The sequence below is a fragment of the Salmo trutta genome, chromosome 28, assembly GCF_901001165.1.
Source record: "Salmo trutta chromosome 28, fSalTru1.1, whole genome shotgun sequence".
Taxonomy (NCBI): Eukaryota; Metazoa; Chordata; class Actinopteri; order Salmoniformes; family Salmonidae; genus Salmo; species Salmo trutta.
The window spans coordinates 45,963,259-45,989,596 of record NC_042984.1 but is presented as its reverse complement, the minus strand read 5'-3'; the positions used below and the strand labels follow the sequence as shown (position 1 = coordinate 45,989,596).

The 26,338-nt window shown below is 44.3% G+C and overlaps 3 protein-coding genes and 2 long non-coding RNA genes across 8 annotated transcripts; 3 read left to right on the top strand and 2 right to left on the bottom strand.

Moving 5' to 3' along the window:
* Window positions 1–871: 871 nt before the first annotated feature.
* Window positions 872–3,600, bottom strand: LOC115166346 (uncharacterized). Of its 2 annotated transcripts, none has more exons than XM_029720261.1 (7): window positions 3,388–3,600; window positions 3,123–3,251; window positions 2,854–2,987; window positions 2,640–2,767; window positions 2,438–2,497; window positions 2,152–2,341; window positions 872–1,439 (listed from the first exon to the last, which is right to left on the bottom strand). In XM_029720261.1, exons 1-7 carry the CDS (start codon window positions 3,509–3,511, stop codon window positions 1,329–1,331), a joined length of 876 nt encoding a protein of 291 aa, XP_029576121.1. In that variant the 5' UTR covers window positions 3,512–3,600; the 3' UTR covers window positions 872–1,328. The 2 variants fall into 2 exon arrangements, with proteins under 2 accessions (XP_029576121.1, XP_029576122.1); XM_029720262.1 differs by having other exon boundaries at window positions 3,123–3,181.
* An 83-nt stretch (window positions 3,601–3,683) lies between these two features.
* On the bottom strand, window positions 3,684–6,975 carry LOC115166343 (methyl-CpG-binding domain protein 4). 3 transcript variants are annotated; one of them, XM_029720253.1, is made up of 8 exons: window positions 6,769–6,975; window positions 6,090–6,583; window positions 5,110–5,924; window positions 4,862–4,921; window positions 4,613–4,747; window positions 4,381–4,530; window positions 4,069–4,172; window positions 3,684–3,910 (listed from the first exon to the last, which is right to left on the bottom strand). In XM_029720253.1, exons 2-8 carry the CDS (start codon window positions 6,446–6,448, stop codon window positions 3,836–3,838), a joined length of 1,698 nt encoding a protein of 565 aa, XP_029576113.1. In that variant the 5' UTR covers window positions 6,449–6,583; window positions 6,769–6,975; the 3' UTR covers window positions 3,684–3,835. The 3 variants fall into 3 exon arrangements, with proteins under 3 accessions (XP_029576113.1, XP_029576114.1, XP_029576115.1); XM_029720254.1 differs by having other exon boundaries at window positions 6,090–6,579; window positions 6,769–6,959; XM_029720255.1 differs by having other exon boundaries at window positions 6,800–6,959.
* A 53-nt stretch (window positions 6,976–7,028) lies between these two features.
* Window positions 7,029–12,779, top strand: LOC115166347 (uncharacterized). The gene is made up of 4 exons (XR_003870309.1): window positions 7,029–7,122; window positions 10,308–10,479; window positions 11,003–11,140; window positions 11,402–12,779. It is a non-coding gene; the product is annotated as an uncharacterized LOC115166347 (long non-coding RNA).
* Window positions 12,780–13,249: 470 nt separating this feature from the next.
* On the top strand, window positions 13,250–16,645 carry LOC115166400 (uncharacterized). Its single transcript, XM_029720305.1, has 4 exons — window positions 13,250–15,254; window positions 15,398–15,913; window positions 16,039–16,177; window positions 16,518–16,645. Exons 1-2 carry the CDS (start codon window positions 13,250–13,252, stop codon window positions 15,532–15,534), a joined length of 2,142 nt encoding a protein of 713 aa, XP_029576165.1. The 3' UTR covers window positions 15,535–15,913; window positions 16,039–16,177; window positions 16,518–16,645.
* Window positions 16,646–18,288: 1,643 nt separating this feature from the next.
* Window positions 18,289–19,133, top strand: LOC115166348 (uncharacterized). The gene is made up of 3 exons (XR_003870310.1): window positions 18,289–18,592; window positions 18,744–18,870; window positions 19,073–19,133. It is a non-coding gene; the product is annotated as an uncharacterized LOC115166348 (long non-coding RNA).
* The last annotated feature ends 7,205 nt before the right edge of the window (window positions 19,134–26,338 follow it).

Genomic DNA, 26,338 nt, shown 5'->3' with positions numbered 1-26,338 from the left:
GCCAAGGGAGTGGGCTCACTCACAATTTTGCCTAAGAACACAGCCATGGATAAAGAATGGTACCAACACATCCTCCGAGAGCAACTTCTCCCAACCATCCAGGAACAGTTTGGAGATGAACAATGCCTTTTCCAGCATGATGGAGCACCTTGCCATAAGGCAAAAGTGATAACTAAGTGGCTCGGGGAACAAAACATCGATATTTTGGGTCCATGGCCAGGAAACTCCCCAGACCTTAATCCCAGTGAGAACTTGTGGTCAATCCTCAAGAGGTGGGTGGACAAACAAAACCCCACAAATTCTGACAAACTCCAAGCATTGATTATGCAAGAATGTGCTGCCATCAGTCAGGATGTGGCCCATAAATTAATTGACAGCATGCCAGGGTGGATTGCAGAGGTCTTGGAAAAAAAGGTCAACACTTTAAATATTGACTCTTTGCATCAACTTCATGTCATTGTTAATAAAAGCCTTTGACACTTATTAAATGCTTGTAATTGTACTTCAGTATTCCATAGTAACATCTGACAAAAATATCTAGACACTGAAGCAGCAAACTTTGGAAATTAATATTTGTTCCATTCTCAAAACCTTTGGCCACGACTCTATACTGTATTTTATCAGAACTGTGTCAACATTTGCATCCACTCAATAATCCCAACACGTTGTTCCACCCTCATCCTGGGTAGCTACTAAAGCTAGTGCGCTTAGAATTAAAACATTTATTCAAATGATATTTTGTCGTTTTGTTAATCATGTCCTTAGGTTCCAGAACCAGTATGTGTGTGTTTGTTAGGCCTAAGATTCCCAGCTGCACTTACTTGCATTATCACCATTATATATATATATAAAAAAAAAATCCAGAGTGCTATTTTGTTTACAATATCCTTTCACCATTTTTATTTGACATGTTGAAATGAACTAAAAGCAATTTAATTTGAACTGCTGCTGCTCATTGCTGAAGACCTTACTAAAACACTGCTGTTGCATGTAGACGATAGATGAAAGCCATTCAAGGAAACAGACCGCTGCGCCACTCAGGAGCTACTATCTAAGGCACTGCATCTTAGTGCTAGAGGCATCACTACAGACCCTGGTTCGATTCCAGCCTGTATCACAACCGGCCGTGATTGGGAGTCCCATAGGGTGGCGCACAATTGGCCCAGCGTCGTTAGGCTTTGGCTGGGGTAGGCCGTCTATTGTAAATAAGAATTGGTTCGTAACTGACTTGCCTAATTAAATAACCCTAAAAATAGTGAAGTCCCCTATAAAGCTAGCTATGGAAAAATAGAAAATGTGTGAACATTTGTAAGCAGAGGTGTGTGCTTCTATTTCAGTGTGCCGCTCCAATTAATGGGGTTGTGGCGTAGCAGGTCTCTCTCCATCAGGGCCTCCTGAGAGCGAATCAGTGCCCTGTCCCTCCAGCTCTGCTCCATCAGCTACACCAGACACACAAAAGAGAAGAGTATGAGTCAAATAAATATCACATTAGGACGAAGTCAGTGGAGGCTGCTGAGGGGAGGACAGCACGTAATAAAGACCGGAACAAAGCAAATTAAATACCATGGAAACCATGTGTTGGATACCATTCCGCTCCAGCCATTAGTACGTAGTGTGTTACAGGGTTCCCCAACTGGCGGCCCTCGGGTTGTTTTATTTGGCCCCCAAAGTATATTGATAAACTTTTTCAAAACGTTTTATTGTTGGACATAGACTGTAGAAACACCAGGAAATCAGCTCCAACTGATTTTAATATAAGAAATCTGTTCAAGTATTCCCACACATAAGAGACATGTGGATCGTATACAAATATAAGCAAGGTTTGAAATAATTGTTTTAGTCAAACATCTGTTTGGGCTTCTTGCGGTCAATATGCAGTCTACAACTTATTTGTAATTATGTTTATATTTGACATTTTAGTTGACACTCAAAGGTTACTGGTTTGAATCCCAGAGCGACTTACATGAGCAATTAGGGTTAAGTGCCTTGCTCAAGGTCACATTTTACAGATTTTTCACCTAGTCGGCTCTGGGATTCAAACCAGTAACCTTTGAATTACTGGCCCAATACTCTTAACTGCTAGGCTACCTGCCGACCCTGCCTGTTCCGGCCCCCCGACCATCCGCTAGTTGATGATCCCTGGTGTATTACCTTCTTGTTCTCATCTCTGTAGTGGCTCATCGCTCTGCTGTGCTGGATCCTCTGCTGTTTCTCACTGGACAGAGCCAAGCGATCCGCTTCCTGTAAAAACTCAGCCTCCTCTGCCTTACTGGTCAACTTCAGCATCAGCCCCGCCCTCTTCTCCTCCATCTGCCTCTTCAGATGCTGACGTACCTCCGATCTGGAAAATCGAGAGATTTATAAACAATATGACAGAAGCCAGAATCCCACCTAGATATGGGAGGGAAATGGATAATTCAGACGAGGATGCTTTTACCTGTACTCCTCTCTTTCAGTGCAGGATCCGTAGAATGGCTTCCGCCACACCTGGTGATACCTACCAAAGCCCCAGAGAAAAAAAGATTCATTGGCAAAAATGTGACATTTCATATTATCGGATATTATGTAGTTTTCTCCAAAGTGTCACAAAACGCAGAAACAGACTGGCTGCAGGGTTTATGTTTTACTACTGGAGTCACCTATAATGCTCCTTTCTCTGCATAACCAGTGCCCTCTGGTGGTTGTGGTGATGCACAGCAGGGGTCTCCAGGCTGACAGTCCGTCTATGGGCCAGAGGAGGATGGAGGGGGTCCAGTCTGGGGACAGACTGCCGACCAGATAGGAAGTTCACACAAAGGCAGGCAAAAATATTTATAACACTTGAATTTGCTTTATCTTAGAGTCAATGTACACCTGGCTGACTGGCAGTGCTGCCGAGGCAGGTGAGATGATGGGCAATGTCAGGGGAGTGACCATAAGGTAGCGACTTTGGCGGACAGGTGTGGATCGAGGAATAGACAGAGTTGTGGAATTCAAGCGAACAGCAGCTGTGGTAATGAAAAGAAGAATGCACAGTATAAACACTGAACGGTTGAAATAATCAAACATGCAGTTCAAACTGATAGAAAACCATTCATTTAAAACTATTTAAAACATCAAAGCTGTTTTCAAAGTTTTCTTACGAAGTTTCATTCCGTAGACAGGGCTGTGTCTTGTGTTTCCCCAGCAGTGGAGTCCGGTCCTTGTGCATTGAAAAACTTCTAAAGGGTCTGTCTTAACTTTTACACTAAGCTCTCTTCTTACTACTGTCACTGTCAAAACAGTAGTTATTTTTCATAACAGTAAAGTTGAATTAATTACATGCGAACTACTTCCTTTTCAAATATTTACTTTAATGACTATGAAGACTTGGATTCAAGTAGAAATAGTACAAACAAATGCACTCACTTGGGTGTGTTGCGGTGGCAACTGTTGCCCTGGGGATCAGGTTGCTCTTGTGCAGACAGAGAATAAAGCTGGAGCCTAACGTAGCTAAATGCACTGGTGCTCTGCTAAAGAAATGTATTAGCATGTGAAATAGGGCTGGGTGAGCTATTGTCAGAGCTACACAGCTAGACAGATGGAGACGATTCAATACACGCAAGGAAGGAACACCAATCTCCACTAGACACGGTTTATCTGTTGCTTTTCCAGAGGCACAACATCAAAGTTAAATTCAATGTAAATGAGTCATTAGGCTTTTAAAACATGAAACAATTTCTTTAATACAATCATGTACACTAACAATTGTTGTCCAAGAGAGATACCGATATGTCAGGTTATAAGCCTAATGATTTAAGAACTAGAACATTCTTCCACTGATAAAACATGTTGTGACATTGCAGTTCCTCATGGTTCAGATTCCCAACCTCTCGTGGTTCTCCCACAGCCAAGCATGGTACTTGTTCAGCATGTGGTCCTGGGGTTCAACCTATGTAAATACACACACACAAGAGCAATATCTCTAGTTGACTATATCTGGATCTATTATTTAAATGTTGGTGTAACAATAGTTGTCATTTTTGCTAAAGGGAAAATACACTATAAACTGTATGTAACAACCTACTATGGGGTCTGTGACTCACTCACCTGTCTCCACTCCTCTACACAGAAGATCCTGTAGGAGTCATTGCCGTACTTCCCAATCCCATGCAGCTCTATAGGGTAGCGCCACTGCTTGGTCAGGTATTCATCTGCATAAGAGATGCATAACATAACATCTGCATAACATACCCATTATTTCTCAGGTGCTGGCAAAAACAAACACACCTCTAACACTTGGAGGATAGGATAACCCAGTCGTCAACCTCGATTCAACTAAAACTAAAATCTCACTTTCTAGGAGGGAAATCACTGGATCATCTCTTGGATCTACAGGTGGAGATGGGAACAGTGACTCACCAGAGAACCTGATGATGATTTTGGCTCGCAGTTCATACAGGCCCAAAGACCTCAGCAGCACAGACAGGGGCTTCCACTCTGCCCCCCTGGTCACCTCCGCTGATGGGTAAAGCTTAAAGAACTGCCACAACACCGGGATGGCCATTTTACCTGAAAAATAAGACCGAACAGAGACTGTGTGAGATCATTCCAATGCTTTTATTGTAGATGTGTGTGTGTTTGTGTGTCTCACCGCTGGTCTTGTTGAGAAACACGGTGGCTACCAGGAGTTTCCAGGGGTCGTGGAAAAGGGTCTCCTGCACCAGGTGGAAGGGGGAGCGAGGAGGGGTCCACTTCCTGAAGGCTTTCCTCCTAGGCTGGCTCAGACCTGTGTGTGGACATAAGGGGTTTTGGACGTAAATCAACCATTTTTTTATTTGACTTACATTTTTCTCCAAGAATGGCAAGTTCTGTTAAGTTCTACCATTTATGAAATGATTACCATCTCTCAATGACTTCCGGCTGAAATAAGGACTGGTCTTCCGTTTCTCTCCTAACAGTTCTGGGCAGAACAGGAACAACAGGCACCACTACACACATTAAACATGTTATTCTCTTGGGTCAGTACACAGTAACCATGGAGGTCCAAGAAGATGATTACGTTTTTCTCTATCTAGGCATCACAGTCAATGCACATTATGCATCATAACTCAGTTAGCACAATGCACAGTAGAGAAAATTGATACATACTGCTCTTGGAATCTTTCAGTGGTGTACAGCACCCTTCAGTGGTCTGGGGAGATGGCAGCTCTTCGTCATGCACCTCGGCCTCTATATTCTCCACTCCCTCAGTCTTCCCCACTCCCACACCCTCAGACTTCCCCTCGCTCTCAGAAGCAGACTGCACCCTAAGGACTGGGACAATTAACAGTGACACAGGAAGCTGTTCTCCTCGACCAATGTGAGCATCTTGTAGATCAGTGGGCGGGGCCAGCCTGAGCAGCTTTTCTCTCAGCAGACCCGGCCTCCTCTGGAGGCTCTTCTCCAGTATGACATCATCAACGACCGCCACGACCTTCAGACGCCTCTCAGTCTCATCATCCTCACCCCTTCTCACAGAGGCTTGCATGTTTGTCTCTTTGATGTCTTCATTTGTGTCTGATGGGTGGCCCGTTTCTGTGCCTCTCCCAGCTGCCGGTCTGTGATTCCCCCTTGCCAAGGGAGGCATGTCAGGCCTCTGAAGAGTTGATATCGTTCTCTTGTCTCTGGGTCTGGTCCTCTGCTTGCAGGATTTTGCGGAAGAGGCTATTTTGCGGAAGAGGCTACCCTCTTCCATATTCTCCTCTGTGTTCTGCCTGTCTTCTTTGATATTGGCCTCTGAGGCATGACATGTGTGTTCCTGATGAACTTTCCTCTGTCTCTCCTGGCTTGGCAGTGGAGTCACAGCTACACTGCCACTCTTGGCTTTGGTGAAGTCAAAGTCATCTATCTGTAGATCCCCTCCTGCATCTTTGAGAAGGAAGGCTTGAAGAGATGCCCTGGACCGGAACCTCTGTCCCTGGGGACTACAGAGGCAGACATATCAGTTACTTAATGTAGAATCATTGCTCATAGGATATCTGCAATGCACTTAGCCCCTAGCCCTGACAGTAAGATACACACACTTCAGGGATGTTTACATGCAATGAGAGAATGAGAGTAACTAGTGAAGAAGCAAAAATCAGAATCACCTTGTTATGTAGATGTCCATTTTGCCTGCAGTCTTCCCACTTTTCCTCTGCCTCACCACTCTCACCCAGCCTAGCGGCATACTAGAAGGCTGGCACGACTCCTCATCCTGTCTGGTCTGCTGTCTCTTTACAGCATTGGGATCAGCCTCTTTGTTAACTATCATATATGAACCTGGAACAGCCATAGTGTCTGTGTCAGAATTAGGATTCAAATGTGTGTCAGTGATGGGGTTCTCTGTGTTGAGGTTATTGTTTTTGAGCCTGGTTGTGACTGTGTTGTTGTCAGCAGGGGAAGCACAGGTTGTATCAACAGTAGGCTCAGTTTTAGCCTGATACATATGATTATCCAGTGATAGCATATTGTCCACACTCTGGAGCGTAGAGGATGTCTGTCTCAGACAGGTGTCACAAGCTGGGTTTCATGAGGCTGAGATCCTGCTCCGGTCCTCTTATCTGCTAACATCTTCTTAAGACATCAGGAGCTCTATACCTTGCTGCCACAAACAACAAGATGGATCAGAATAGTCAACTCAACCTGTCTATCATATCATATTTCAAAAAATGTTCACAACAAAATCTTATTTATATGGAAGAGTATGGTTTGGGCAAATAGGTGACTATTAGCTAGCTAGCTCCTAGTTAGCTAGCTAAGTAGCTAAACAATTGCAGATTGGTTTACCTTCTCGATTCAACTGTGCTTGTTTGCGTACCTCGTGATCACGTGCTGTTCTGGATGAATAGTTCATCTCTGTTAGCATATTACTTGAAGATCGGAATTGAATAAAATTGTCGGAGACATAACATCAACGTCTTTGGATAAATTGTATTTGCCGCTGGGCTGTGAAGTGTGTGAACGAGCTTGTGAGCGATTCCGCTTGACTCACACATGCGCAGAACGCAGCACAAGAGACAGGAAACAGAGGACGGAGTCTGCGCACAAGCGAACAGATCCTGTAAACAGTCCTCCACGACAACAACCTGTTGAACATCAACTGCGCAAACGGAGAGGAAATCTGACTAAATAGGCATAATTGTGAGTGCGGTTGAGAGTTTTTTTGGGGGACATCAAAAGTCCAATGTATTTCCTGTAGATGTTCAATGTTTGACCAGGCGAGCTCTGACAGGGACTGGTGGAAGTGGATGCCGTTCTGTGAGGAAGAGGATGAGGCAGTGGATGTGGACAGCAGCATGCCAGAGCCCCTGTGCCTGCTCACCGACGCCCCCTACAGCCAGAACAGGCAGAGCTGCAGCAGCAGGGTAGAGCGCCTGGGGCTGGACTAGGCAGCTGGAGAAAGAGAGGCAGGCAGGGAGAGGAGGGGAGCCTCTGCTGCAGGGAGTGCTCTCTGATTAAGACCACTGCATGCATGAAGGAAGGGAGGTAACATCAAAACTCAGGGAAAGACTAATTGTGATGTGTCTCTCTCAGAGATGAGCACAATGACCGGCTGAAAGAAATTATGTGGAAATTATAATGGATCTATATATTTTCAAATAACTGTGCTTTTTCTGATCCACATTGATTTTGACAAACAAAACAACCCCCCAAAAATCTGTGGCCCTTCATTGAATTTCAAAATACCGATGTGGCCATCAAGCAAAAAAGTTTTCTAAAATGTAGTAAATGTTTCTGCCTTCTACTGGCCATCTGGATATTGGTTACATTTGAGATAAACATTTAGAGTTTGTTTCCACAGCAAATTAATAGATAGACAAGTAGTCTAACATAGCATATCTAGTAGAAAATGCAGTGGTGAAAAAAAAAAAAAATTGCTTCATAGAAAATACTCTGATAATTGACAAATAAGTATATCAGCACAGCAATACACCCCATGGTCGTTATGTAGAGACCAAAGGGCCTATGTTTACGACCACAGGGGTTGAGGCTCTGCTCCCAGGTGGGCACCGGTGATTGGTCAATGGCCTGGGTGTTATCACACTTACCCATTGCTGTGGCAACAAGCGATAACACATAAACCACAGGCCACCATAATGTATTGATAACACTTCATTATGCCTTTAAGGCCTGTATGCAATCAGCCTGTCAGGCACTATTGAAACCATAACACTGGACTGGAGGTGATCCTGTTTAGCGTTTAATAATGATCCCCTCACTACTCCTCCCCCATATCCCCCTGGGTAATACTGTAAGTACAGACAAATATGCACTGTTTCATTACCCTGCCATGGAACCTTAGTCTCATGTCACTGGGCTGTTCATCGGTTTCAGTGAACATGCTGGTTTGATTACCATGCTGGGAATAATCTGTAATAAAAAAAGGGAGGTTGTCCAAAATGGTTTTATTTCAGGGCAAAAGAATGGACTGTCAGGCGGTTATTTTTCAGAGTGAGGAGAAACAGATGCACAGTTGGGAACTGATATGACGTTGCGCAAATGGACTTCAAGTGCCAGAACAATAGAGCCCATTTAGAAACAAGAGAGTGTGTATGTGTTTTTCCATCTGTTTGGTCAGGCGCTTAACGGGATTGCTAAGGACTGTAAGCTTTGATGTGTCTACTAGGTCGTGGTCTGGAGAAAGCCTTGGCTCAGACTTTGTGGACCAAAAATATGAGAGAAACTTCCCTGTTGTTTTAATGGGTGAGACCACATTTCAAATGATGCCATATTCCTGATACAAAGATATGACCCAGGATGACAGCCTCACGCCTAAACCACCCCATCCCCTGACCAGCGAGTTCAATACAACCTTCAGTACTCGCCACTTGGCAAATAGTTCGACCACATCATAAAAAAACACTGGCACATCTTGAGCACTGATCCACAACTGGAGAAGACATTTATAGATCCCCCGCGGGTAGTCTTCAGACACACCCCCAACATCAGTCACATGAGGGTGAATCTTCCACCAGTACCACGTAGCACCTTCCTAGTCAATGTGGCCGACGTACCCACTGTAACTTTACGAAGAAATGCACAATGTTCAATCACCCTATCATGGGCAAGGCCATTAAGATTAAGGCCATCATTAGGTGTTCTACAAACAATGTGGTATGCCTAATCAAGTGTATTTGTGGTCTATGCTATGTAGGAAAAAAAACGAAATGAGCTCTGAAAACAAGGATAACAGAACACAGGAGTTATATAGGGACTCTTGACCAGAGACACCCTGTGGCTGCACATTTCATGGAGGCTCGTCACAACATTAGCTCTCTGAGATGAAGAACATTGGTATCGAACATGTTAAGACTCCTAGGAGTAATAATAATAATTTCATCCATTTTAGAATCAGTCTGTGACGGAACAAAATGCGGAAAAAGGGAAGGGGTCTGAATACTTTCCGAATGCACTGTATATATTTTATTTTCTGTAATTAATACATGTGCCCATCTCATTAATATCACATTATTAGAAGTACTCAAGTTGTTTTTAAAATACACTACATGACCAAAAGTATGTGGACACCTGCTCGTCGAACATCTCATTCCAAAATCATGGGCGTTAAGATGGAGTTGGTCCCCCCTTTGCTGCTATAACAGCCTCCACTCTTCTGGGTGTTTGATGGGGTTGAGATCAGGGCTCTGTGTAGGCCAGTCAAGTTCTTCCACACCGATCTCGACAAACAATTTCTGTATGGACCTCGCTTTGTGCATGGGGGCATTGTCATGCTGAAACAGTAAAGAGCCTTTCCCAAACTGTTGCCACAAAGTTGGAAGCACAGAATCATCTAGAATGTCATTGTATGTTGTAGCGTTAAGATTTCCCTTCATTGGAACTAAGGGGCCTAGCCCGAACCATGAAAAACAGCCCCAGACTATTATTCCTCCTCCACCAAACTTTACAGTTGGCACTATGCATTGGGACAAGTAGCGTTCTCCTGGCATCCGCCAAACACAGATTCGTCCGTCGGACTGCCAGATGGTGAGGGCGTGATTCATCACTCCAGAGAACGTGTTTCCACTGCGCCAGAGTCCAATGGCGGCAAGCTTTACACTACTCCAGCCGACGCTTGGCATTGCGCATGGTGATCTTAGGGTTGTGTGAGGCTGTTCGGCCATGGAAACCAATTTTATGAAGCTCCCGACGAACAGTTGTTGTGTGAGTGTTGCAACCGAGGACAGACGATTTTTAGGACATTCATTTGAGACTTGCTCCCAGTCAGGGGAAAATATTGGCCTAGACAAGTATATCCCAGTTAAAGGTCAATAGATATGAAGTAGAATTCCTTGTTATTTCAATGTCTGTTCCTCTGTCTCTCTCAGATTGGGAAGGACAGAACTCGCTATGACTTGCTGCGTCAGCTACTTCTCCAAGGGGGAGTACATTGTGATGGGCGGCTCGGACAAGCAGGCCTCCCTCTACACCAAAGACTGGGTGCGGCTCGGCACCATCGGGGAACAGAGCTCCTGGGTGTGGACCTGTAGAGTCTATGTGGTGGGTCTCTTTTAGTGTGTGTGTACATTTGAGTAACTGTGTAAGAGTGTATGAGAGAGAGTGGTGTATGTGCGTGTGTCTGAAGGGAACTGTATTGGAACGCTGTAATTTAAAACAGCGCTGACATGGTGTCGAGACATGCTGTGAAGAACGCGGAATGGAAATGATAAGATGAGACTGACGTAAACGCTATAGATGTCATGCTGTCAGATCAAGTGTTGATGCGACATATCAAGTTGGGATAAATTCACAGATCAGTTATTTTTAACTTGTGGAAAAAGTATCTGTGATCACCCATAGAGTACATGAAAGGAATATCAATGTAGGTTTATTTTATATCTTTAATATTTTATATTATATTAATACTAGTGACTCACACGAGAGAGCATTAGGTTCTACCTTGCTGACATCTCCACATTGTCTTAGACGGGGATCTAACAATAGGAACACTTTGTCTCTCTGTATTTTCATGGAAGTGTTAATGGGAACCAGTGCTACATTGTTCTCTCTTTGTCTTCTGTAGGTGTTGGGCTTCCAGGACAGACCATAGCCTTCTTTCAGCTCAACTTCAGCACGATGCATGGCCTGTACAAAGACCGTTACGCCTACAGAGACGGCATGACCGACGTCATTGTCCAGCACCTCATCACTGAACAGAAAGGTGGATTGACTTAAACAGTACATTGTACTTCCCTTAGCTCCCTTACATCGTCAGTGTTAGCAGATCTGATGGAAATGGATGGCAGAAGCTCCCTGAAGAAGTCCATTGGAAGGCTATGTAGAGTCCTGCCCATATGCTCAGATCTATCCAGTCCCTTCAGATCTGTAAACACTAAGGGTGTAGGAGTTAAGTGAAGCTAGGGCTAGTGGTTCTTTTTTGACTGGACTTCCTGTGCTTACTATACCTGCTCTCCATGCCCAGTGAGGATGAAGTGCAGAGAGATAAGAAGATAGCTATCAACAGGAACCGCCGGGCCATCCAGCTGCCTGAGAAGATCCTCATCTACGATTTCTGACGACTCCTCCGACATGTACAACCGCATCAAGGAGAAGATCTGCAGGAAGTTTGAGTGCAACCTGCTCGTGGTCTGCTCAGAGCACATCATCCTGGGTCAGGTGAAACTTATACCCAGTCCAAAATCATACCCTATCCCCTACTACCCCCAAACACATTTACACTATGGTAGAAGATGGTCATAGTATTTGTACAGTTATATAGAGCTGTTTTTAGACTAAATACTTTGATTAATAACTGTTTTCTATGGATTTGCTTTTGGCTTCAGGCTTTTCTCAAACACTTGGTGACAAACAACTCCGTAAAGTGCCATAACAACGCAACACAGGAGGGGAGGAAACCATGTGTTTGATGAGTTCCATACTATTTAATTTAATCTGTTCCAGCCATTACTATAAGCCCGTCCTCCCCAATTAAGGTGCTACCAACCTCCTGTGCAACACAAACTATTTGGCCTGAGTCAATAACACTGACCTGCAGCGTCTTCAGTTTATGTAAATTATACTAATGCATTGGTGACAGATTGTGAAAGACCCCCCCCCCCCCCCGAAAGACATTATCATGCTATTAAGATGATGGAAAGCCAGTGAATTAGTGTTTAGTGCTGCATCGCTGTTCTAAAACACCCCAGAGAAAGGCCAGAGGAATACAGGCTTCAGCTGTATTCCTTAACGGGTTCTGTCTCTGAGTCTCTCCCCCGCCTCCTCAGCCATTAGACAGCCTAAGTGAGACAGGGAAGAGTGAGTGGTTACCACCACAGCATTGTGGAGCCTGGCTGGATGTATCTGGTGGTTTCCTCCCTGGTTTGTGTCTGGGGTTTGACAGAGAAGGGAGGGGGAGCAGTCTAGAGTTAACTGTGACAGAGATGCTTTAGATCTGTCTCTAAAAGCCCTGTTACAGCTTCACCACTGAGGCTGATGGTTTCTCTGGTATGACTGTCTAACCTCTGAATGGGCTGTGTCAAATACAAAGCGCACAATTGGCCCAGCGTCGTCCGGGTTAGGGGAGGGTTTGGCTGGGGGAGGCCGTCATTGTAAATAAGAGTTTGTGCTTAACTGACTTGCCTAGTTAAATAAAGGTTAAATAGATAAAATTAAACAACCAACAAGCAAAGCATGCCAACTTTTGGCGCTTCAAAATCATGGTTTGCATTTTCAACACTACTATCAAATAGACTATGTCAATCTCGACAAAAAGAAATTAGATCCCTCTCTACCTTGTACTCGGTGTTGAATGCTTGACTTGACAATTTTCAAATGTCATTAAACTTTTGGGTGTTTTGTAACAGATGTCTCTTTCCATTCATCAAATGGTACAGTTTGGAAGCTGGAATTATATTTTTGATGAATGTGTGCAGGTAGCCTATAGGAGACTTTTGAAGTAGCCTAATCAGATTAAAACCTTGTGACTGCTTGTGTTTATGCCACACATAAAAGGTAATACATTTGAAAAGTGAAATGACAAATATTGAAGCTGTATTGAAGTGTTAGGTTCTAGGTTTGCAAGGAACAGCCGCTCGAATCACAGAATTTTAGCCTAGAGTAGAAGTTTGTACTCACTTAAAAACAATAATGCAATTATTCATTGTTGTATCCTAGTCTAGGTAGGATCATTGTATTGTCCCTAAACAAGATCAATAGGGGAGCCTTTTGAGCTGCATGTCTCATGTCTTCAACCTGGCCTCTCTGTTGCTTATCAGCTATTCCTCCTAGTTCTTGTGGATTTACAGTATATTGAAAATTGGTTCAGCTTTAAATGATTTTATATGTGGTGTCTGTCCTTCACCATGCAGTGTCTGTCCTTCACCATGCAGTGTCTGCCCTTCACCATGCAGTGTCTGCCCTTCACCATGCAGTGTCTGTCCTTCACCATGCAGTGTCTGTCCTTCACCATGCAGTGTCTGTCCTTCACCATGCAGTGTCTGTCCTTCACCATGCAGTGTCTGTCCTTCACCATGCAGTGTCTGTCCTTCACCATGCAGTGTCTGTCCTTCACCATGCAGTGTCTGCCCTTCACCATGCAGTGTCTGTCCTTCACCATGCAGTGTCTGTCCTTCACCATGCAGTGTCTGTCCTTCACCATGCAGTGTCTGCCCTTCACCATGCAGTGTCTGCCCTTCACCATGCAGTGTCTGCCCTTCACCATGCAGTGTCTGTCCTTCACCATGCAGTGTCTGCCCTTCACCATGCAGTGTCTGTCCTTCACCATGCAGTGTCTGCCCTTCACCATGCAGTGTCTGTCCTTCACCATGCAGTGTCTACCCTTCACCATGCAGTGTCTGCCCTTCACCATGCAGTGACTGTCCTTCACCATGCAGTGTCTGTCCTTCACCATGCAGTGTCTGTCCTTCACCATGCAGTGTCTGTCCTTCACCATGCAGTGACTGTCCTTCACCATGCAGTGTCTGTCCTTCACCATGCAGTGACTGTCCTTCACCATGCAGTGTCTGTCCTTCACCATGCAGTGTCTGTCCTTCACCATGCAGTGTCTGCCCTTCACCATGCAGTGTCTGCCCTTCACCATGCAGTGTCTGTCCTTCACCATGCAGTGTCTGCCCTTCACCATGCAGTGTCTGTCCTTCACCATGCAGTGTCTGTCCTTCACCATGCAGTGTCTGCCCTTCACCATGCAGTGACTGTTCTTCACCATGCAGTGTCTGTCCTTCACCATGCAGTGTCTGTCCTTCACCATGCAGTGTCTGTCCTTCACCATGCAGTGTCTGCCCTTCACCATGCAGTGACTGTCCTTCACCATGCAGTGTCTGCCCTTCACCATGCAGTGTCTGTCCTTCACCATGCAGTGTCTGTCCTTCACCATGCAGTGTCTGCCCTTCACCATGCAGTGTCTGTCCTTCACCATGCAGTGTCTGTCCTTCACCATGCAGTGTCTGCCCTTCACCATGCAGTGTCTGTCCTTCACCATGCAGTGTCTGTCCTTCACCATGCAGTGTCTGTCCTTCACCATGCAGTGTCTGTCCTTCACCATGCAGTGTCTGCCCTTCACCATGCAGTGTCTGCCCTTCACCATGCAGTGTCTGTCCTTCACCATGCAGTGTCTGTCCTTCACCATGCAGTGTCTGCCCTTCACCATGCAGTGACTGTTCTTCACCATGCAGTGTCTGTCCTTCACCATGCAGTGTCTGCCCTTCACCATGCAGTGACTGTCCTTCACCATGCAGTGTCTGTCCTTCACCATGCAGTGACTGTCCTTCACCATGCAGTGTCTGTCCTTCACCATGCAGTGTCTGTCCTTCACCATGCAGTGTCTGCCCTTCACCATGCAGTGTCTGTCCTTCACCATGCAGTGTCTGTCCTTCACCATGCAGTGTCTGACCTTCACCATGCAGTGTCTGCCCTTCACCATGCAGTGTCTGCCCTTCACCATGCAGTGTCTGTCCTTCACCATGCAGTGTCTGACCTTCACCATGCAGTGTCTGTCCTTCACCATGCAGTGTCTGTTCTTCACCATGCAGTGTCTGCCCTTCACCATGCAGTGTCTGTCCTTCACCATGCAGTGTCTGTCCTTCACCATGCAGTGTCTGACCTTCACCATGCAGTGTCTGCCCTTCACCATGCAGTGTCTGCCCTTCACCATGCAGTGTCTACCCTTCACCATGCAGTGTCTGCCCTTCACCATGCAGTGACTGTCCTTCACCATGCAGTGACTGCCCTTCACCAGTACCAAGGAATAGTGGCTCATGGAGTCTTTGGTTCTCTACATCAAAGTCATTGGTGGCCGACCGGACAGAAAGGGTCTACTGGTGGGGCTAAAGAATGGAGCAGATACAAACACTTCTGTCTTAGCTAACTTACTTGTATTTATCTAGGTTAGTCTTATTGAGATGCTATCTTCTGCGGCTCAATTCAATCCAACTTTCACCAATGGTATTCATTTTCTCTTCAGATCCTGAAGATCTTTGTGGACAACCCGTTTGCCATCAATCTGCTGAAGCAGTCTACATCTGTGCGTTGTCTGGACATGAGTACTTCCCGCAGCAAGCTGGCAGTGGTGGACGAACACAGCACCTGCCTGATTTATGACATCCACACCAAGGAGCTGCTCTTTCAGGTCAGAGGGCAGGTGTCAAGCGTTATTAAGGCCAAGGTTGAGGTGGCTTCACTTTCAAATTAGTGTTCAAAGGTTGTCCCACTGCTCCTCCTTTTTCCTTCACCTACTTTTCCCCTGACTGCCCTCGTTCTATGAGCATCCTTCCCTACTCCCCAGGAGCCCAATGCTAACAATGTAGCATGGAACACTTAATGTGAGGGCATGCTGTGTTTGTCAGGCAACTGCTACCTCAACGTCAAGGCCAGTAACCTCCCAGTGCACCAATAGAAGCTGCAGGGCTTTGTGGTGGGCTACAATGGCTCGAAGATCTTCTGCCTGCATGTCTACTCCATGTCCACCGTGGAGGTGCCGGTGGGTGGGAAGAATATTACTTAAAGAACTGAGCTTTATTATCCGCTATTTAGTTCTGTTTCTACGTTTTCTTATTGTATGTTGAATTGACTGGTTTCCCCTTCCTTCCCATCTCTTCTCCACAGTCGGCTCCTATGTACCAGTGTCTGGAGAGAAGGATGTTCAAGCAGGTCTATCAGATCTCCTGTCTGGGTGTGACTGACAGTGACTGTAGGGATCTGGCCACGGATGCCCTGGAAGGGCTCGACATTCACTGTTAAGAAGGTCATACAAGCACATACTCCCACGGAAGCACACACACACTTTTTCACTGCAGTGCTAGTGTTCATCACTAGATGGTGCAGCCTGATGCTATTTGTATGAAGTACCTCTCTCATGCTTGTTTGACCAATGTGATAGAATAGCTTAAGGATGTGGTGTGAATGGATTCTCTGGCTTCCCCATTTTTGTTGTGGCCCCGGACAAGCACACCTCATTCTACTTGTCAACTCATCATCAAGCCCTTGACAAGTTGAATCAGGTGTTTTTGTCCGGGACTACTAAAAAAATGTGTGCTGTTGGGGATACTCGAGGACTGGAGTTCCCTTTTGTTTCTCTCTCTCAGGCCTTCATCCGAGTACGAGACCTGCGCTGCCTGGAGCTCATCAACAGCATTGAGGTACAACATGGCACAGACACACTCCCCTAAAATGCATAATGGATTAGTCCAAATGGTATTATTCCAAGATCAAATAATTTGTCAGGGTAGAAAACAGAACAGACCACATAGCTTTAATCAGGGTGGATTTACTGGCTGACCAGAGAACTCCACATGACATCATCAAAGCGAGACAGAGGAGGGGAAACTTGGGATCGCATGGGTTGCCCTCATTTAAGCATTTTCTTACTGGCCCAACATATGACTGTACACACACACACACACACACACACACACACACACACACACACACACACACACACACACACACACACACACACACACACACACACACACAGAGACTCAAGCACGCAGTCACACACAAAGGGCTAGTAAAGGGAGGAAAGCGTTATTTTATGTGAACTTAACTGATCTGGAAATATTTGGGAATATAAATACATTCATGTGTTTTCATGGACATTCTTTGTGATAAGATTTTTTTTGCATGTTGACGGTAGATGTGGAAACAATGGATCATTGAATTCCACAAAACAGGCTTTGTGTCTGTGTGTGTATGTGTGTGTGTGTGTGTGTGTGTGTGTGTGTGTGTGTGTGTGTGTGTGTGTGTGTTTTCTTTGCATGTGCGTGTGGTGCGTGCATACAAAAGTGTTTGTGTGTGTGTGTTTGTATATGTGTGTGTGTTTGTGTGTGTACTGATGGATTTCTAGGAGAGAAAGAAGAGGGGTGAGAGCGACAAGGAGCTCTTCCTATCGGACGTCTATGCCTACCAGGGGAAATTCCACCAGGCTGCCAGGCTCTGCAAGAGGACTGGCTTCCACTCCAGAGTCCTCAGCTTGTACACTGTGCGACTACTGATTGACTCACACTCTCATACCCTGGACCTGTACATGTTCAAGACAATAGACATTCACACACATAGACTTTACATAAATGTCTGAATATGCCTATACACCCACACACGCATGCATGTGAGACCTGTGCCTGTTTGAGTCAGCCAAGATACTATAGGTACACACACACACACACACACACACACACACACACACACACACACACACACACACACACACACACACACACACACAGGGGCTGTGGCTTTAAACATGTTTCCATGTGACACAGAAATAATTGAGTGTCAGTTGTTGGATCTGAATTATTTGATGAGGGGGTCAGTTGAAGTTGAGGCGATCTCCTGTTAAGTGTGTTTATGTGTGTAGTGGTCTTTGATCACAAACTGTGTGTGTATGTTCACGGTACTGAAGCAGATGACACAGGCCTGATTTCTTTCCCTCTCGTGTGTGTGTGTGTGCGTGTGCGTGCGCGTGTGTGTGTTTTGTGGCTGCTGTATATTTATGCGGCTGTGAGGCCATCTGGTCCTCGAGGCCGTTTGTTTTAGCGCTGGAGGACACCAGAGGGGGAATTCTGGTCCAGTTTGTGTGACTCCATGTCCCCCCTCTCCAGGCCCTGACCCAGTTGGGCCTGTCTGTCTCTCATTCTCGTTCTCTCTCTGGCCTTTTCTCTCACTCATCCTCCCTATTTTTCTGTCCTTCTGTAGGAGTATGGGGGCGTGACAGACCCTAAAAACACTTGCATGCTGATGTCCAAGCAGGCAGACTGGGCTAAGAACAGCAAGGAGCCGCGGGCCGCTCAGATTAATCTATCTGTAGGAGAACACCTCAAAGCCATCGACATCATAGGAGAACAAGGCTGAGTCGACATGTGGATCAAACACACACACACACACACACACACACACACACTCAGCTCTTGGTTTTCCTCCCTTCTTCCCTCCTGTGAGTCATGGGAAAGCGTTATGTGTGGTTGGGAGGCAGGCAGATGGCTGGTTCCTGCGGCTCTATCAGAGCTCCCCATTGGCCCCTCTCTCTGTGTCTGCTGCTTGTCGATCACACACCCACTCTGGCCCAGACCACCTAGGCTAAGGCAGCCTCAGCATAACAAACACAGGGAAAGACTGGTTGGCCTCGTCAAGCTTTATCAGGCATGACAGCTGACATTCGGGTGTGAGTGAGTTCGGCCTCATTCCTAAGTGTGGTGTGATGCACTTATAGGAGATATGTGATTTGTAAGGGGTCCTCTACGAGGCCTGACCCACACACACACTCAGCCCCCACACACTCCGTCTGATCGCTTCTCTTCCCACCCCCCCACCAGGCTGATTGACATAGCCCGTAAGCTGGATAAGGCGGAGCACCATGGCTACTCCTCTGAGACCTACTCTAAGATGGGAGACCTGCAGGCCCTGATGCAGCTGCACGTGGAGGTACGATACTGGGACCAGGTCAGTCAGAACCATTCACATTTCACTTATGGTCCTTCCACCTGTTGGACACAGCTACAGTATTCTATCTTACTTGGCTCATCAGAAAGTTTACCTCATAGGTCCCACCCAGAACACAGAAAATTAAACTGCATATTTACTGGAACAAGACAAACTGAAATGATGTTCTATTATGTTCTATTGTGCCATTAAACCCCTACAGCTCATCCAGAATGCCGCAGCCCATCTGGTGTTCAACCTTCCCAAGTTCTCTCACGTCACCCCGCTCCTCCGCTCTCTCCACTGGCTTCCAGTTGAAGCTCGCATCCGCTACAAGACCATGGTGCTTGCCTACGGAGCTGTGAGGGGAACGGCACCTCCATACCTTCAGGCTCTGATCAGGCCCTACACCCAAACAAGGGCACTGCGTTCATCCACCTCTGGCCTGCTGGCCCCCCTACCTCTGAGGAAGCACGGTTCCCGCTCAGCCCAGTCCAAACTGTTCGCTGCTCTGGCACCCCAATGGTGGAACAAGCTCCCTCACGACGCCAGGACAGCGGAGTCAATCACCACCTTCCGGAGACACCTGAAACCCCACCTCTTTAAGGAATACCTGGGATAGGATAAAGTAATCCTTCTAACCCCCCCCCCCCCTTAAAAGATTTAGATGCACTATTGTAAGTGATTGTTCCACTGGATATCATAAGGTGAATGCACCAATTTGTAAGTCGCTCTGGATAAGAGCGTCTGCTAAATGACGTAAATGTAAAACCAGAGCAACATTTCCAGCCAAGCCAGAGATTTCCTCTGAATCTCTGCCTACATTATGACTAGAATGTGAGAAGCACCCAACAGTCCAAAGCAATAAAGAGCCTTAGCTCAACCACCCCCATCAGAGCAGCTCATACTACAGAGACATGAAGAAAACACTACATTTCCTAAATCCAACATTAGTGTTTCATCAATTACAGGCGGTACTGAGAGCAAACTGTCGATTTCCACAGTGAAACAGAGAGAAACCTTTTATCACATTCATATTGTATGAATCTGGCATGGCGTTAGCAATTATGTTTTATATCCCTTTCTTGGGGAGGTGGACATTGAGAGAGGACAGAACACAGCCTACAGTACAGTATGAATGGGCCATATGGATGCTATTCACTACACTCACTCTTATCTTGGGCCTAGCCTGGGTTTAGTCTGCTTAGACTCAGAGGCTGATTGGACTGTGCAGACGAGGGCTTTGACATTACTGTGACACACAGTTACACATATTAAGAGGAGTGTACTTAACAAAATTCTTGCTATGGGACATTTAGGTTAATCAATCAACATGACAGGCAGGTATGCATCCATAGGGTCACACTACTCAACTACAGACAAACACCAGTTACTCTACTACAGACAACACCAGCTGCACACTAATTGACCATGACATAAAATCAGTCTAATATACTGTAGTAGGGTGGCTACTTTGAAGATATATACAATACAAATATACAATACATTTTGATTTGTTTAACACTTTTTTGGTTACTACATGATTGAATATGTGTTATTTCATAGTTTCATGTCTTCACTATTATTCTACAATGTAGAAAATAGTAAAAATAAAGAAAAACCCTTGAATGAGTTGGTGTTCTAAAACTTTTGACCTAGATTTTTTTTATCACATTTTGTGCACCTTACATTGACCAGACACATCTCAGATCCTTCTGGAATCAGAACTACATCAACGTATCACAGAATACCACAGACGGCTAGAAGGCAATGTCAGTTCCTAACATGGGGTACATATGGAAACCATATAAAGGTTTCTAACATGGGTACATATGGAAACCATATAAAGGCTTCTAACATGGGTACATATGGAAACCATATAAAGGTTTCTAACATGGGTACATATGGAAACCATATAAAGGCTTCTAACATGGGGTACATATGGAAACCATATAAAGGCTTCTAACATGGGGTACATATGGAAACCATATAAAGGCTTCTACCATGGGTACATATGGAAACCATATAAAGGCTTCTAACATGGGTACATATGGAAACCATATAAAGGCTTCTAACATGGGGTACATATGGAAACCATATAAAGGCTTCTAACATGGGTACATATGGAAACCATATAAAGGTTTCTAACATGGGTACATATGGAAACCATATAAAGGCTTCTAACATGGGTACATATGGAAACCATATAAAGGCTTCTAACATGGGTACATATGGAAACCATATAAAGGCTTCTAACATGGGGTACATATGGAAACCATATAAAGGTTTCTAACATGGGGTACATATGGAAACCATATAAAGGCTTCTAACATGGGTACATATGGAAACCATATAAAGGCTTCTAACATGGGGTACATATGGAAACCATATAAAGGCTTCAAACATGGGGTACATATGGAAACCATATAAAGGTTTCTAACATGGGTACATATGGAAACCATATAAAGGCTTCTAACATGGGTACATATGGAAACCATATAAAGGCTTCTAACATGGGGTACATATGGAAACCATATAAAGGCTTCTAACATGGGGTACATATGGAAACCATATAAAGGCTTCTACCATGGGTACATATGGAAACCATATAAAGGCTTCTAACATGGGTACATATGGAAACCATATAAAGGCTTCTAACATGGGGTACATATGGAAACCATATAAAGGCTTCTAACATGGGTACATATGGAAACCATATAAAGGTTTCTAACATGGGTACATATGGAAACCATATAAAGGCTTCTAACATGGGTACATATGGAAACCATATAAAGGCTTCTAACATGGGTACATATGGAAACCATATAAAGGCTTCTAACATGGGGTACATATGGAAACCATATAAAGGTTTCTAACATGGGGTACATATGGAAACCATATAAAGGCTTCTAACATGGGTACATATGGAAACCATATAAAGGCTTCTAACATGGGGTACATATGGAAACCATATAAAGGCTTCTAACATGGGGTACATATGGAAACCATATAAAGGTTTCTAACATGGGTACATATGGAAACCATATAAAGGCTTCTAACATGGGTACATATGGAAACCATATAAAGGCTTCTAACATGGGTACATATGGAAACCATATAAAGGTTTCTAACATGGGGTACATATGGAAACCATATAAAGGTTTCTAACATGGGTACATATGGAAACCATATAAAGGCTTCTAACATGGGTACATATGGAAACCATATAAAGGCTTCTAACATGGGTACATATGGAAACCATATAAAGGTTCCTAACATGGGGTACATATGGAAACCATATAAAGGCTTCTAACATGGGTACATATGGAAACCATATAAAGGTTCCTAACATGGGGTACATATGGAAACCATATAAAGGTTTCTAACATGGGTACATATGGAAACCATATAAAGGCTTCTAACATGGGTACATATGGAAACCATATAAAGGTTTCTAACATGGGTACATATGGAAACCATATAAAGGTTTCTAACATGGGTACATATGGAAACCATATAAAGGTTTCTAACATGGGTACATATGGAAACCATATAAAGGCTTCTAACATGGGTACATATGGAAACCATATAAAGGCTTCTAACATGGGGTACATATGGAAACCATATAAAGGCTTCTAACATGGGTACATATGGAAACCATATAAAGGCTTCTAACATGGGTACATATGGAAACCATATAAAGGTTTCTAACATGGGTACATATGGAAACCATATAAAGGCTTCTAACATGGGGTACATATGGAAACCATATAAAGGCTTCTAACATGGGGTACATATGGAAACCATATAAAGGCTTCTAACATGGGGTACATATGGAAACCATATAAAGGCTTCTAATATGGGTACATATGGAAACCATATAAAGGCTTCTAACATGGGTACATATGGAAACCATATAAAGGCTTCTAACATGGGGTACATATGGAAACCATATAAAGGCTTCTAACATGGGTACATATGGAAACCATATAAAGGCTTCTAACATGGGTACATATGGAAACCATATAAAGGCTTCTAACATGGGTACATATGGAAACCATATAAAGACTTCTAACATGGGGTACATATGGAAACCATATAAAGGCTTCTAACATGGGTACATATGGAAACCATATAAAGGTTTCTAACATGGGTACATATGGAAACCATATAAAGGTTCCTAACATGGGGTACATATGGAAACCATATAAAGGCTTCTAACATGGGGTACATATGGAAACCATATAAAGGCTTCTAACATGGGTACATATGGAAACCATATAAAGACTTCTAACATGGGGTACATATGGAAACCATATAAAGGCTTCTAACATGGGTACATATGGAAACCATATAAAGGTTTCTAACATGGGTACATATGGAAACCATATAAAGGTTCCTAACATGGGGTACATATGGAAACCATATAAAGGCTTCTAACATGGGTACATATGGAAACCATATAAAGGCTTCTAACATGGGGTACATATGGAAACCATATAAAGGCTTCTAACATGGGTACATATGGAAACCATATAAAGGCTTCTAACATGGGTACATATGGAAACCATATAAAGGCTTCTAACATGGGTACATATGGAAACCATATAAAGGTTCCTAACATGGGGTACATATGGAAACCATATAAAGGCTTCTAACATGGGTACATATGGAAACCATATAAAGGCTTCTAACATGGGTACATATGGAAACCATATAAAGGCTTCTAACATGGGTACATATGGAAACCATATAAAGGCTTCTAACATGGGTACATATGGAAACCATATAAAGGCTTCTAACATGGGTACATATGGAAACCATATAAAGGTTTCTAACATGGGGTACATATGGAAACCATATAAAGGTTTCTAACATGGGGTACATATGGAAACCATATAAAGGCTTCTAACATGGGTACATATGGAAACCATATAAAGGTTCCTAACATGGGGTACATATGGAAACCATATAAAGGCTTCTAACATGGGGTACATATGGAAACCATATAAAGGCTTCTAACATGGGTACATATGGAAACCATATAAAGGTTTCTAACATGGGTACATATGGAAACCATATAAAGGTTCCTAACATGGGGTACATATGGAAACCATATAAAGGCTTCTAACATGGGTACATATGGAAACCATATAAAGGTTTCTAACATGGGTACATATGGAAACCATATAAAGGTTCCTAACATGGGTACATATGGAAACCATATAAAGGCCCGTATTGTTTTTTACTACTTCCTCTTCACTGCTCTCTCTGTTCTCTGTAAAACATGATCCACAGCTAGACAGAGCAAGTCCTGACTGCTAACTGTATTACATGCCATGCATGGTTCCAATCAGCTAGACAGAGCAAGTCCTGACTGCTAACAGTATTACATGCCATGCATGGTTCCAATCAGCACTACAACAAGAATTTCTAATTATGACTTGAAAACTATAATCACCACATGGATTTAGAATTAGGATCCCTGCATGCATATTTATGTACTGTACCGTATCCAATCGATTTTGCACAATATTCTTCTCTGTGTCTTGCTGTGGAGTATATAGTTGAACAGCCCTGGTTGTGTTTCAGTCTGGCAGTAATCTGGTGTTGTGCTGTGTGTATTGTGTTTTCGTAATGGTGTATCGTGTTACCACCATAGTGATTGTAATTGCCTTTAGGCCCATGTAGCCTGGTAGTTCCTCACCAGGCTGACTGGCGACTGTAACTCCTCACAAACTCAAACGTGTGGTGTAACCGAGCTACATCACAGAATTATGTGGGCCCAGACCACAGCCCATGTTAATCATTGTTAGCGTAGTGTGTTTGGGGGAGGGTATGTGGTTTGTATAGTGTTTGTGTCCTTACACTAAGAGGCAGCAGCTGACTGTGGTTTTATCCGCCTGGCTGCACTGATAAATATTAGCCACTAATATGTCCTGACCTCCTGTACATCTAGCAGGACAGACAGGGTCACCCGAGGGGCTCCCTGAAGCTGGCTTTAATTAGCCACAGATAGCAACATGAAGAATAGGACATATGTTTACTGGCGCTCTGCTTGCTAAGTGCCATGCTGTTTGACATTTGGGAGTGGGTTCGTTTAAGAAGACGTCTGTTTGTAGTTAGTGAAAATATTGTCTCGTATACGTTAAGTACAAATTGCCCTTGGCGTGTAGTGAGAGAGATGAGTGTGTGTGTGATGCTGTTAAACTCTGGCAGCCTGAGAATGAGACAGAGTAATGGGAAAGGTGTTGGCTCCTATAAGATTGAATCTCAAGGAGATTTTCTTAGACTTGTCAAAGCATATCTCTGTTGTTGCAATAGAAGCAGTGTTAAGGGCTGTCCAGACGGGAAGAGATGGGGCGGAGCGGAGTTCTCCAAAATAGAGCAGATTCCTATTTTCTCCACCTCTGATATTACGTGCACGATCACCACCAATCACTCCGCCTGGATAGAATTCTGCCCCCTGACTAGCTCTGTTGGAAATGTAGGCCCCGCTTCCTGTCCGGAAAGCCCTTTTAAAGGTAGACTCAGTGAAAGGATGTCGCCATGAGCAGTAACGGAGATTTTGAGATGAGCGAGATGCAACACTTCGCACAGTATCTGTGCAGGTGCACAGGTCTGCTTCACGCTGTGGACAGCGTGGTAGCCAGGGGACCAAAACAGCAGAGAAGTTGAGCCTCACGCTTCAACGCTCTTAGTTGTTGTGGAAATTAACCCACTATGCGGTTTACTTTCTGCATCTACGTCATATTGCGTGGTAAGTCTACCTTTAAGCGCCACTCAAGCTCACTTTTCCTCCTCCATCGCTACAATTAAGTCTCTTCACTTCCTTCTCTCCTCCCCCCACAGCGTTCCACAAGGCAGGCTGACAGAGCGATGCTGTGAAGGTGTTGAAGCAGCTTACCCACAATGCCGTGGTGGAGAGCAGGTTTAATGAGGCCGCGTATTATTACTGGATACTATCTATGCGGTGTTTGGACATCACTAGGGGTAAGGGAGTCTACCTAGTGAAAGTCTTCACATTTTCCTGCCTCAAAATTACATTTAAAAAGGGGGGAAGAACAGAAAATTAGGAGAGGAAGGAGTAGATGCTGAAGTAGTTCAAGCGTTTCCAGCACCTGGCTGAGCTCTACCATGTTTACCACTCTATACAGCGCTACACTGTAAGATGCTAACTGTGCCTAAAGGTAGAGTAGAGCCCAGTAAGTACAGTTAAGAGTAGGTTAAGAAAAGCTAAGAAGTTAAGAATAACAGGTTTGAGAAAGTTGAGAATGATAGCCTACAGTACGGCCAGAGAAAAACTGTGGAGGCTAAATTCCCTTCAGTTCCTTAGTTGAACTACAAAATGCTTTTGGAATCCATTCCAATTCAGCAATATACTGCTGCAAAGCATAAGTTAGTTAGACATACAGAGCAAAGCCATCAATGAGAAACATTCCTGGAGATTCTGTCCCGATAACCATTGCTACAACCCAACTTATGTCAT